The 13,876-nt window shown below is 41.0% G+C and overlaps 1 protein-coding gene across 8 annotated transcripts in view; it reads right to left on the bottom strand.

The window, feature by feature from the left end:
• Window positions 1-13,876, bottom strand: part of inpp4b (inositol polyphosphate-4-phosphatase type II B) — a 294,006-nt gene that overhangs the window by 162,430 nt on the left and 117,700 nt on the right. For 7 of the 8 annotated variants that reach the window (XM_027145915.2, XM_027145914.2, XM_047812844.1 and 4 more), the window contains one exon: window positions 10,371-10,450. In XM_027145915.2, the coding sequence (XP_027001716.2) occupies window positions 10,371-10,450 (80 nt within the window). Of the gene's footprint in view, window positions 1-10,370; window positions 10,451-10,684; window positions 10,827-13,876 lie in introns of those variants that run through there. The other variant, XM_027145923.2, reaches the window with a different exon arrangement.

The raw sequence follows: 13,876 nt of genomic DNA on the forward strand, positions 1-13,876 counted from the left end.
AGAGAGAGAGAGTCCAGAAACAGAAAAATACACACAAATGGATAACGAGAGAGAGAGAGAGAGAGAGAGAGAGAGAGAGAGAGAGAGAGAGAGAGAGAGAAAGAGAGAGAGGAAGAGAAAGAGGAAGAGAGAGAGATTGTAAAAGACAGATAACAGCAGAGAGGCACAGAGTGAGTGGAATGGAGAGAGAAAGAAGGAGACAACAAGAAAAAAATGAAAGAACAAAAAATAACTAAATAAGTACTGTAGGAGACAGGGAGAAAACAATGGCGAGAAAAAAGAGACAGAGAGACACAGATTGATAACAATAGAGTGAGAGAGAGAGAGAGAGAGAGAGAGAGAGAGAGAGAGAGAGAGAGAGAGAGAGAGAGAGAGAGAGAGAAAACAAAATACTGGGTTAAGGTTAATTCTAGTTACACACACGTTACTGTGTTAGTAAACCCACACAGCTGGCATGAGCCTGTTCTAAACCACAGAAAAGCAGGCTGGGGAAAAAAATCGACAAAAATTTGCAGTCATATTTCTGGGTTTTAGACGATTTAGAAGACGCTGCTCTAAAAAGAGTGTCAGGAGAGAGAGTAAAGCACCTGTAATTAATCTCCAGCAGGTCTTCATTAGCCTGTGTAGGAACAGCACAGATTTGTAACGCTGCCCTTTAGGGATCCGACAGAACCACGGCAGCGCCGCGCCGCACAGGCCAGGAGGGTTTAATCAAACATAAAATGTAGCTTAGTTCTGTGTGGAAAAGTTGAGCTCCTGACTAACGGGTTCTTTCACATACCATCATAACGTCCAGTACATCGGCGGCATCTGTTTCATTCCATCCGCCATCTTCATGAAGCTCTTTAAAGCCCTGACTATCGTTTCTGAGACAAAGCACACGATTCCTCTAGATACGAGATCTGTTGTGTCAGAGGTGTGTATCACTTACAGAACGAGTTAAAGATGCTTCCGTTTTCCGACGAGCCTCTTTTTGTTTGCTTTTATAAAGGGCTGCTTCTTTTGTCTGAGTGCTCCAAGGCTGAGAAAACGCCCATCAGTAGGCGCTGACAGACGAGAAAGTTGTGCGTTCGAACGCAGCCCGTGTCGCTCGGCCAGTCATCCGGCCGGTCATTACGGTGTACGTGTTTACTCAGACAGACTTCCAACCCATCATTATATCTCTCTCCGTAAAAAGAACGGCACAGGAAGCAGCTCGTCCTGAAAGCTACGGCGTGCAAAAGGCGTACACATCGGATCTCAGCAGTAGGGGTGTAGCTAAAGCGCAGACGCGGGCGAGTCGGCCTGCAGCGGCTTTCATGTCGCACAAGAGGAACACCAAAGAGTGCTGCATAATAGAATAAAACACCGATGGGGACCGGAAACAAACAGCAAGTAAAACATGAAACGATGACCCGAGAGTCGAGGACAAAAGGAAAGCCCAACCCTTTCTTCGGAACACACACAAGCACACATGAGCACACACACACACACACACACACCCAACCATGTGGGCAAACATCTAGATCTGAACCATTTTTACAACAAATAATTTCTTGAAAAATCTGTACGTTGAAAAAAATCCACACTTTTTACAGGTATATTTGAGACACAGAGAGAGGGAGAAAGACAGAGAGGGAGAAAGAGAGAGAGAGAGAGAGAGAGAGAGAGAGAGAGAGAGAGAGAGAGAGAGAGAGAGAGAGAGAGAGAGAGAGAGAGAATGCTGAAAATAAGAGAGACCAAGAAAAATAGTGAAAGACTGAGAGGCACACAGAAAGACAGAGAGGGAAAGGGAGTCAAAGAGAGAGAGCGAGAGAGAGAGAGAGAGAAAGAGAGAGAGAGAGAGAGGACTTTGTCTTTGTAGGTACTGCTGAGACTGACCTTGTCCAGAATTGTTGGAAACTTAACAACAAACAATCCCAAGCTGCATAAAGATATATATATATATATATTTTGTTAGAAACAGTAGTGTTAAATTATGTTAGCACTGATGATGATGATGATGATGATGATGATGATTAGCTAGCTATATAGTTGCCTAATGTTGTGTACGTATTATAAACACATTTCAAATCAGGTCTTACTGTATAAATGAAATTCTTAAATGCTGAGAAATTGAGGCTATCTCAGACCAGATCATTATTAATTAGCACTAATTTATTCGAAACACTTTGGCTTATCTTAGCTAGTCTGTATTTGGAGTTCATTTCGAGGACACATTGAGAATGACGAGTGCTTGCGGTTGTTCGGCGGTAACGTACAGTAGCAGACTGCAGGGCGCTAATCAGGGCGCTCGGTTTTACGGCTTGATAAGGAGGAAAAAAAGAGAGACGCACGAACGAGGCTGCTGGTTTGAGATTCTGTCAGATTAGCTTCGTTCTGAACATCTCTACGCGCAGCGTGAGCAGTTTATCGCCCGCGCGATCTGACGATTTTCCTTTGAGCTCGCTGGATTTCTAGAACGTTTCTCAAACTTTGTTGGACTCAGATGCTGTTGTTAAGGATTGAAGATACCTAGCAACGGTGTGTTTATACTGTACCACCTTAAAGACATTTTCCTTTGTCCAAGCAGATAATGTACGTTCATTATCTCTCATTCAAAATATTAACGTTAAACGAAAGGAACGGCGTGAGAAGGCAGAGGTCAGAGGTCAAACTAATGTCTGATTGCTGTAGGAAAACAACTCAAACTGCAACGGATACGATTTCTTAAAGTGACAGCGCTGATAATAGAGTCTATCTTTGCTTCTCGGATCCTGATATATAATTAGCGAGACACGGTGCAACTGATCCCGGTTGCTCTGAGCAGCTCTATAAGGATCTGAGTCCTTGTATTGTGTGTTTATTTAGATCCAGCTCTCTGGCTGATTGATCCATGAGATGAAGCTACTTACTAAGATACTGATGATTCACTGTTCGGTGTAACGTTTGAACAGCGTGGGTTATTTTTTACGGATATCGCTTTCTTGCGACGTTACTGTACGGCACTTGGACAGATACGCGGTGCAATTTGACTGAGATTCTTTGAGGTTTGTTTTGAAGTGAGTCACGAAACGGGATATATGATTCACATGAATCGAATGAATCAAACAATTAAGCACTTTCGTTTAATTTTTTTTCTTCACGACGCTTTCCGCAGCAGAGGCAGAAAAAAGAGCATCTTGTTAGTAACCGTACTGTGAACATTTCCCTAAAACGGCAGTTATTTAGCAGAGTGAGTGAGTACAGAGGTGACGTTCTCACACACCGGCTTTACTGCTCCTCTGATGAGCGGTTAAACAGGAAGTGTAAATGTAAGGTCTGGGTGGTTATTATTACTCTCTTAGCCACAGAAATGATGCTGCCATATGGACAGAGTAATAATATGAACCTGTGAGCCGTAGGCAGTCGACATCGTGGGCTTACCTTATGACTCGAAATGAACATTTCATTTACTTATACAGGGGTTCATTATAAATAATAATTAAACAAATAAACATTCTGGGGTGAAATATAATGCTGACATCTGCATCTATCCATCCATCCATCCATCCATCCATCCATCTATCTATCTATCTATCTATCTATCTATCTATCTATCTATCTATCTATCTATCTATCTATCTATCTATCTATCTATCTATCCATCCCTCAACTCAGCCGTCTACCCTGCCAACCATCTATCTAGCCTTACATCCATCTGTTTATCTATCTACCCTGCTGACCAACTATCTATCTATCTATCTATCTATCTATCTATCTATCTATCTATCTATCTATCTATCTATCTATCTATCTATCTATCTATCCATCCATCCATCCATCCATCCATACATCCATCCATCTACTGTATCTATCCTTACATCTACTGTATCTATCCTTACATTCCTTACATTTATCGATCCATCTATCTATCGATCCACCTATCGATCTATCTATCTATCTATCTATCCATCCATCCATACATCCATCCATACATCCATCAATCCATACATCCATCTACTGTATCTATCGTTACATTCCTTACATTTATCGATCCATCTATCGATCCATCTATCGATCCATCTATCTATCTATCTATCTATCTATCTATCTATCTATCTATCTATCTATCTATCTATCTATCTATCTATCTATCTATCTATCTATCTATCTATCCATCCATCCAACCCTGCCAACCATCTATCTAGCCTTACATCCATCTGTTTATCTATCTACCCTGCTAACCAACTATCAACCCGTCCATCCATCCATCCATCCATCCATCCATCCATCCATCCATCTATCTATCTATCTATCTATCTATCTATCTATCTATCTATCTATCTATCTATCTATCTATCTATCTGTCTGTCTGTCTGTCTGTCTGTCTGTCTGTCTGTCTGTCTGTCTGTCTGTCTGTATAAATGCTTAAATAAATAAATGAATCTTAACCTGAAAAGTCGTTGATGTTGTATTGTTCAAACTACTTCGGAGAGATACTCCGGCATCGCTAGACTAATTTACAGAACGTTCTGTAAGCATTTATTCAGTAAATGTGGTTTATTTAAACTACAACAATGTAAAAAAAAAAAAAAAAACTGTAGTAGTAGTCGTCCAGAAAAACTGCTGATCTTAGATATTACATCATGATCCCTGGAGCCGAGCCTGAATCATGTGGGACGGGAATCAGCTAAAGCAGCTCTGCCTTATTTTTCACAGTCTCTTAAAAGCAGCTGCTAGAGGTATGGATCAAGCTCGGGATATCACTGCAGTTTTAGAGCATATTTAATGCCCGTGCTTCTGTAAGGACATCGTCTCTGAAGTCGATACTCACTCTAGATTAAGCTGATGCATTTGTACCCCAGTGCGACTCGTACGGTTTGCCAGCGCTCATAAAACCACCGTATGATTTAGGACGGAGAAGGCAAATACGAGACAGAGAGACCGACGCTATTAGTGAAAGTATACAGCCGTGGCTTTCGTGCTTGCAGAATATTTTCTCAGACGGAAGAGTGTGACTCATTGCTAGAGAGAAGTCGTCAAATCATGCCTGTGATGGAAGGCTGCGTCGATCTGAGCGCCACCGAATGAATCGCTACTGTCTGAGCGTCGAGACGTCTGTAATGCGGTCAAAAGAGAGAAAAAATACTTGAAAAAAAAAGTACAGAGGGAAAAGCATTTCTGTGTGATACCACAATAGATTTAAAGGAACTACTGCTTTCTCTGTGTTGGCCTATATTGTTGTGACAGAAAGCGAGAAAGAGAGAGGGAGAGAAAGAGATAGAGAGGGAGGATGAAACAGAATCTAGGCCATGCAATAACTTGAGCAATTCTTCCTACTTAAGCACATTAATGGGATTTTTTATGTTTCCACTTCAGATATTTAAAAAAAAAAAAAAAGAAAGAAAATGTCATAGATGATAATACGTAATACACTAAGCACACTGTTCTATATAACTTACGGCCTAAGTCGATGTGAAAAGAGATGAATGATCAAATTATAAGACACGTCTATAGTGCATATTAATTTCACTTCGTTGGACGTATTACGCACACGTCAGCGGAAGATATCAGACTCTAAATCTTTGGATATTCAGGTGAACAACTCTTCAAGAACTTTTTTGTTCTGTCATGTGGCAGAATGTGAGAGATGAACAGAAGAGATGGGACGAGGTTTGTTTGAAATAAATTTCTCAGTAGATTACAGTACCGATGATACGTTTATTTTAATCAGAGTCGAAACGCAAACCCTGATTTAGCACCGATCACAGTCATCGCCGGTAAGTATGCGTTTTGGCATCCGAACGGTTTATTGGCTGCACGCCAAAGCTGCGGAAATTTCCCCAAATCGCTTCATCGGTTGATCGTACTGTATGTAACAGCAGTCATCAACTAAAATACATCATTTGGTGCAACTGACAGAGAAAACAGAGTCAGACTCAGAAATCACACCACGGACTCTTTGTACATGAGCTCGGATACAACCGAGGAATACGATTAACACACACACACACACACAAGAAAAGGACTAAGGTGAGCTGTAACAGGAGTTAGGGATGTGTGAAACCGGGGCAGGAAGCAAAGCTACTCTTGTGGTTAGCTGCAACTCGAGTCAAGTCAAGTCAAGTCAAGAAGCTTTTACTGTCATTTCAACCGTATATAGCTGTTGCAGTACACAGTGACATGAGACAACGTTTCTCCAGGATTTTGGTGCTACATAAAACAAAGACAGGGCTAAGGACTTGTACAGTAAGTTAATCCTAGCCACATAAAGTTCAACTGTGCAAACAGTGTAGGACAAGACAGACAAGACAGACGAGACCGTGCAGGACAAGACAGACAAGACGGTGTAGAACAAGAGACAGTGCAGACGAAAAGTTACAAGACAATACAAAAAGTACAAAAAATACAATACACGGTAAACAGAACATTTCCAGCATTTAGGAGAAACCCTTATCCAGAGCAACTTTTATACATTTTATACAACTGAGCAATTGTGGGGTTAAGGGCCTTGCTCAGGGGCCCAGCAGTGGCAGCCATGGGAATCAAACTCCCAACCTTCCACAATTGGTAGTCCAGCACCTTAACCACTAGGCTACCACATCCTGGAGGACAGAGGGAAGATGCAGGAAGGACACAGAGGACACAGGGAGGACACATGGAAGAGTAATGAAGAAGACGAGGAGAACGTTAGGAGAACCTCACACTGCCTTCTGATGACGTGCCCTCTAGGCTGCCTTTTAAATGCCCTCTTACTTGCTTATTTAAGACTTCAAACAAGTCCTGTAGCTATGTCTCTGGTAAAGTGTGGCGTCAGAACAAAACTCCAGAACTGGTTTGATTTGATAGAAACAATTTTTTTATAGTCACTGATGCCCATTAAAATAATTGCGTTTGACCTTCTTATAATATCTTTCGTGCTGAGAACCAATTAAATGTATACTGAGTATTTCTGAAGTAACTTCATTCATTTATTCACTCACTCATTCATTCGTTGCTTTTTCCCAGTGACGAGTTTCGTGGTTCCAGAGCTTATCCTGGGAAGACCATATCTGAGGCAGGAATAGACCCTGGACAGGGACACTGGTCCATCACAGAAAACCACATACCCACAAAACCCACCCCACACCATGCCCGACACCCCGCCCCACAATTGCCCATCGCACAGCCAAGAACAATTCAGAATTTCCATTACTCCAATTTACCCATTGGAGACAATAGACAGGATGAAACCAGCAAACTCAGAAGGAGCCATGAAGCAGAAAGCTATGAGATGGCAACTAAAGTGAGAAATATTCAATTGCAAAGAGAAAAGCAGTTTAAAGAACAAACCGGAAATGTGCTAATAACAACTCGAAGTGAACCTGAATAATACACACAATGATTTGACTTAGGCCGTAGCTCTATACTTCGAACATTCAGTACACGAAGCAGTGAGTAAAATGACACCTCCAGCTCTCTACTGTGAGCAATACTGAAATTTATCTCAGTAGGTGGGGGCACGGTGGCTTAGTGGTTAGCACGTTTGCCTCGGGGGTTTCCTCTGGGTACTCCGGTTTCCTCCCCTGGTCCAAAGACATGCATGGTAGGTTGATTGGCATCTCTGGAAAATTGTCCGTAGTGTGTGTGAGTGAATGAGAGTGTGTGTGTGCCCTGCGATGCGTTGGCACTCCGTCCAGGGTGTATCCTGCCTCGATGCCCGATGACGCCTGAGATAGGCACAGGCTCCCCGTGACTCGAGGTAGTTCGGATAAGCGGTAGAAAATGAATGAATGAATGAATCTCAGTAGGTACTTAGAGAAGCTGAGAAGGTTTTTATTGCATCGTGCTGGACACGTGTACACGGTAAGAGTGAGGGTATAAGACGAGCTATCGTTCCCTGTAAAGCTAATTCTACTTAATTCAAAGTACTGATAATATTTTATTATGTCTTATTATTCGACTTAATTTCACTTTTAATATCATTATCGATTATTTTCTAACATGGACACCGTCATTTCTCGCCATCTCACTCTTGACTAAAGAAAAGTTTTTGTGTGTGAGTTTTTGTGTGTGTGAGTTTGTGTGTGTGTGTGTGTGTGTGTGTGTGTGTGTGTGTGTGTGTGTGTGTGTGTGTGTGTGTGTGTGTGTGTGTGTGTGTGTGTGTGTGTGTGTGTTACTTCTTTCAGCTCAGGAGAAGTGGAATCATGACCCGTCACAGTGAGTATAGCAAAAGACAGATGGTGATAAAGGGAGAAGAAAAAGGAAGCACGGTTAATACACATACTGTGTACGCCTACACATACACACATGAACATAAACATCTGTCGTGTAGTTCCTGCTGATCGCAACAGTGACGGACACGAGCGAGAAACCCACGGAGGAAGAAACGAGGTGGAGAAAGAGTCCAGGGACGAGGCTGCGAGCGTGTGAGAGAGGGAACAGCTGGGAATTGGGGAATGAGAAGGAGACACAGAGGCAGGTTGGGATTGATGTTACGGAGATCTCTTTCCATCTCTATGGATAATTGTGTTCGAGGAGACATTTGGGTACCGAGGCCTCCTGAACATGGGAGCGAGGTAAAAAACATAAGTGTCAATGTAATAAATCTCACGTTAGCCATATCTGAGTGTGGGTGAGTGTGTGTTTGTGTGTCAGTGTTTTCACTTCCTGAAAAGGTGTTATTCTGATACATTTCATTTCCATATCTAAGATAGCCTTCGAGAAATTTTCTCTCTCTCTCTCTCTCTCTCTCTCTCTCTCTCTCTCTCTCTCTCTCTCTCTCTCTCTCTCTCTCTCTCTGTCTCTCTCTCTCTATCTCTCTCTCTCTCTCTCTCTCTCTCTCCACAAAAGCATTAAACCAAGTGTCTGTCCATCCATCCATCCATCCATCCATCAATCTGTCCATCCACCAATTCATCCATCCATCAATCCATGCATCTATCCATCTATCCATCCATTCACATACCCCAAATTCCACCCACTTCTCTATCTATCTATCTATCTATCTATCTATCTATCTATCTATCTATCTATCTATCTATCTATCTATCTATCTATCTATCTATCTATCTCTCTCTCTCTCTCTCTCTCTCTCTCTCTCTCCACAAAAGCATTAAACCAAGTGTCTGTCCATCCATCCATCCATCCATCCATCAATCTGTCCATCCACCAATTCATCCATCCATCAATCCATGCATCTATCCATCTATCCATCCATTCACATACCCCAAATTCCACCCACTTCTCTATCTATCTATCTATCTATCTATCTATCTATCTATCTATCTATCTATCTATCTATCTATCTATCTATCTATCTATCTATCTATCTATCTATCTATCTATCTCTCTCTCTCTCTCCACAAAAGCAATAAACCAAGTGTCTATCCATTCATCCATCAATCAGTCCATCCACCAATTCATCCATCCATCAATCCATCCTTCTATCCATCTATCCATCCATTCACATACCCCAAAATCCACCCACTTCTCTATCTATCTATCTATCTATCTATCTATCTATCTATCTATCTATCTATCTATCTATCTATCTATCTATCTATCTATCAATCTGTCAGTGTGTACTGTATGTATGAGATGTGAATAAAACACAATCACAAGTGTATTATCTTTAGCAGGCTCGAAAGCCAAAATGGGGGCCATAAAGAAAAACTAAGATTTGCTCTATAAAGGAAAAAAAAAAACAGAAGAAATACTAGTTTTTTAAAAAAGTGTTTCTAATATAGGATTGTTGGATTCTTCAGATTAGTTCCCACAACATGGAGTCTGCCTATTTTTCTTTACCTGCCAATTTATTTGATCACTATTGTCACAATTTAGCATTGTGATTCACCTCAGATTATAATGCAAGGGATTAAAAGTGCTCTTTTGATTTTAGAGCTTATAGTATAGTATCGTATCGGTTTTTTTTCTTCTTCTTCTTTTTTTTTTTTTGATTGCCTTTGCTTTTAGCATCTGCTCATTTCCTGTTAGCATCAGGTGCATCGAAGGTTTTTTTTATCTCCCTCTCCTTCTCGGCATTCCCTAATTGACTGAGTCACTTCTGACGCGTGGTTGACGCTCTCTCTCTCCAGCTGTCTATTCAGGTGCGTGTGTGTCGTGACAGAATAACTCGACACGCAAACAAGGAGCATGTCGCCGGGTCTCTGAAGGAACTCCAGTCATCTTTGTTCGCTTTGATCAGAGGTGCTAGGTTGACAAGCAGCGCCTTGGGGGATCTCGTACTGTACTAAGCCAAAGTGCACAGTTTTTAAGTGATAAAAGAGGAGTGCGAGAGCAGCCTGAAACGTGCTCAGGGAAGAATTCTTGGAGTGCAAGGTATAAAAATCCACTTGTACATGGATAGCTGAGTCTGAGCTGACCGCGATCGTGTTGGAGTTACGGATAAAAAACAAAAGCGCTGGGAATTCCAGGCTACTTGGACTCACCTTAGGCTGAGAGAAAGCTGCTGGTCCTTTGACTTGATAAGGTCAGCAACGGAGAAGCTAGTACTGCCCAGGAAACTCCTCTGTGGAAAACACACAAAAGAATTGGGCTTAAATACCAAACCACAGAATATCCAAAGTGTGGAGCGATATGCAAATTCAACCCATTCGACAAATATCCTAAAAAGCACATGGCTTATGCAAACTATGCACTTTGCTTAGCAAATAAAAAACAGCTCTTCAAAAGCTTTAGTGAGTCTGAAGCACATTTTAACTTGCAAAAAGTGCTTGCAAAGAAAAAAGAAAAGAAAAAAAACCTCATGTTCTCCTCAGAGCTGAGTGGAAGTGGAGGCGCTGGTGTACGTCAGATTAAAAGAAACGGTTTCTGCTTCCTGTTGGCCTGCGCTGTTTATAGCATACATGCTACAGCACGTCTTAATTAACGCTCCATCGAGCGCTAATACTTCTGCAAAGCATGTAATGTTCGGTTTTACTACAGAGCCACATGTCAGTTGGTCATTTGAATGTGTGCATCTTCTGTATGGAGATGGAAATGAGGAAACCTGCTCATGTTTTAAGGCATTCACGTTTTAAGGCATTCACGATGGATGGACTTCACAATCCCAATACGTATATTTTATATATATATAATCAAATCAAATCAAATTTTATTTGTCACATACACATACATACAGGGTACGATGTGCAGTGAAATACTTTATGCATCTGTCTGGTATAAGAATAAAGAATATAAAAAAAAAGTATAAAAAGCAAGAAATAAAATGAGAATAAAATAATAAGAAAGTATTTTATATAGTATAAACTATATAAAAAACTGTATAAAAACTATATAGAAATATGAAATATATGGAGAATATGAGAAATAATGTATATACATATACATAAATATACATATACATAAATATACATATATATAAATGTGTATGGTTTTTAAAGATTGTCCTTAAAGTGTCCAGGTGCAATATGGTGTGTAAATAGTGTATAAAGTGGCATTGTGCTGTGTCCAGGGCACAAGTCCAGGGTTAAAGTGTCCTTAGAATGTCCAGGTGAAGTATGGTGTGTAGATAGTGTATGGAGTGTATAAAGTGTATAAAGTGGCACTGTGCATATATATACCTATATATATACAACCAACATACATGTATAAAGAAAGACAAGTGCACAGACTTAAGCCCTATTCGGTCAGGATTAGTTTTACATGGGGACGTGGGGGTAAAGTAGTAAAGTAATTATTAACAGAGCTTCTCTGTGATTTTAGTCCCGTCCGAATGTGCCATCTCGGTAATCATTACGGACAATGTCAGTAAAGATTATGGTGACTTTTACCTTCTGTAAAAAGGTCCGGAAAAATTACCTCAGGTAATACTAATCCTGTCCGAATCCACCCGCTGTAAATATGTACGGTAAAATTCCATCATTTCCTGTTTAAATGGGCAAGTCGTGGCCTAATGGTTAGAGAGTCTGACTTGTAATCCTAAGGTTGTGGGTTCGAGTCTCGGGCCGGCCACAACTGAGGTGCCCTCGAGCAAGGCACCGTACCCCCCAACTGCTCCCCGGGCACCGCAGCATAAATGGTTGCCCACTGCTCCGGGTGTGTGTTCACGGTGTGTGTGTTCACTACTGTGTGTGTGCACTTTGGATGGGTTAAATGCAGAGAACGAATTCTTCTTATGGGTCACCGTACTTAGCCGTATGTCACTTCACTTTCAAAGTAGTTTTTGGCGCGTTTTGCAAGCATGGATGCGCTGAAACAGGAAGCAACGTCATACGCACATGACGACAAGGAGGTTACTGTTGTGCGTAAAGCGAGTTACCCCTCCTACTTCTGCTAGTTTTACTGAGATGTTTTGTCCCGTGCGAATTGGCCAATTAATAACACAGACGTCCTGAGGTAAAATTGCATTACTCCACGTCCCCACGTAAAACTAATCCCGTCCGAATAGTGCTCTACTCACTGTCAGACAGCACCTGTAGTTCAAATCCTACCAAAATATTTATTGTTATGACTAAAGTTCAAGTCATACCCCAGAAACAAACTAAAATATAGCACAAACCCTAGTCAGTAATGATATTATCACTGTTCATGATTAAACTTTGAATAGTGTTAAATTTAGGTGCAGACGGTGGCTTGGTGGTTAGCATGTTTTCCTCACACCTCCATATTTTCTGAGCCTTATGCTAAAACGTTAGTAATAACTTTAACACATCTTCAAAACAGTTTCTGTTCAACATCCTTCAGAGAATTATCTCACCTGGATTTTGTAGATTTGTACCTAAGAGCTGCTGCTGTAATGAGATAGAGATAAAGGACTCGTATTCACAATCGACTCATAGTTCGGTTTTATTCTTTGTTCTTTAATAATGATTAATAATCACCCAGAAGTAAACAAGTTTTTAAGTCCTCTTTAATCTGATTGAGCCTCATTCATCAAGTTGGATACGAACAGATTTACACTTTGATCAAAACATTGATGTTTGGAAAAAAATCTGAAAGATTCAGGGATAATGCTCTTTATTCTTACTCGTGCACAAATTTAGTGTACAGATTTATACATAAGAATACTGACTAATATAATGTAAACCTCGACTTCGAGTATCATATCATTTGCTTAAATCGCATCATTTGCATAAATTGCTTATTGTTATTGTTTGCTGCATTTATCGGGTCTCCTTATACGTCCAGAGCCGCTTTACTGTATAGAAGAGCTTTGGAGACGTTATGGAAATCATCCTCATGCTAATACCATTAAGAACATTTAAAAAAATAAAAAACTGTTTATATTAGGTGTTGGGCTACTGATCGGAAGGTCATGGGTTCGAACCCCCAGGTCCACCAAGCTCCCACTGCTGAGCCCCTGAGCAAGGCCCTTAACCCTCAGTTGCTCAGTTGTAAGTCACTCTGGATAAGGGTGTCTGCTAAATGCCGTAAATGTAAATGTAAATATTAATGAGATTGATGGGGGGGGGGGGGGGGGGCACGGTGGCTTAGTGGTTAGCACGTTCGCCTCACACCTCCAGGGTTGGGGGTTTGATTCCTGCCTCCGCCTTGTGTGTGTGGAGTTTGTATGTTCTCCCCGTGCCTCGGGGGTTTCCTCTAGACATGCATGGTGTGTGTGTGTGTGAGTGTGTGAGTGAATGAGAGTGTGTGTGTGCCCTGCGATGGGTTGGCACTCCATCCAGGGTGTATCCTGCCTCGATGCCCGATGACGCCCGTGACCCGAGGTAGTTCAGATAAGCGGTAGTGAATGAGTGAGTGAGTGTGAGAGATTAATTAACGCATATTTAAAAAAAATAATGGGATAAATGAAGACAAATAAAATAAATCATTCAATTAACAGAAATAAACAAAAAGGCCAGCTGTTGGAAGTTTAACGCTTGATTATTAATTATTAATATTATTATATATTCTAAAATATTTGCAGAGAAGTGAGTCAAAATAACTTCCACTTCTGTTTTTTGCCACTCATCAATTAATTGATTGTTCGCAG

The sequence above is a fragment of the Tachysurus fulvidraco genome, chromosome 4, assembly GCF_022655615.1.
Source record: "Tachysurus fulvidraco isolate hzauxx_2018 chromosome 4, HZAU_PFXX_2.0, whole genome shotgun sequence".
Classification (NCBI taxonomy): Eukaryota; Metazoa; Chordata; class Actinopteri; order Siluriformes; family Bagridae; genus Tachysurus; species Tachysurus fulvidraco.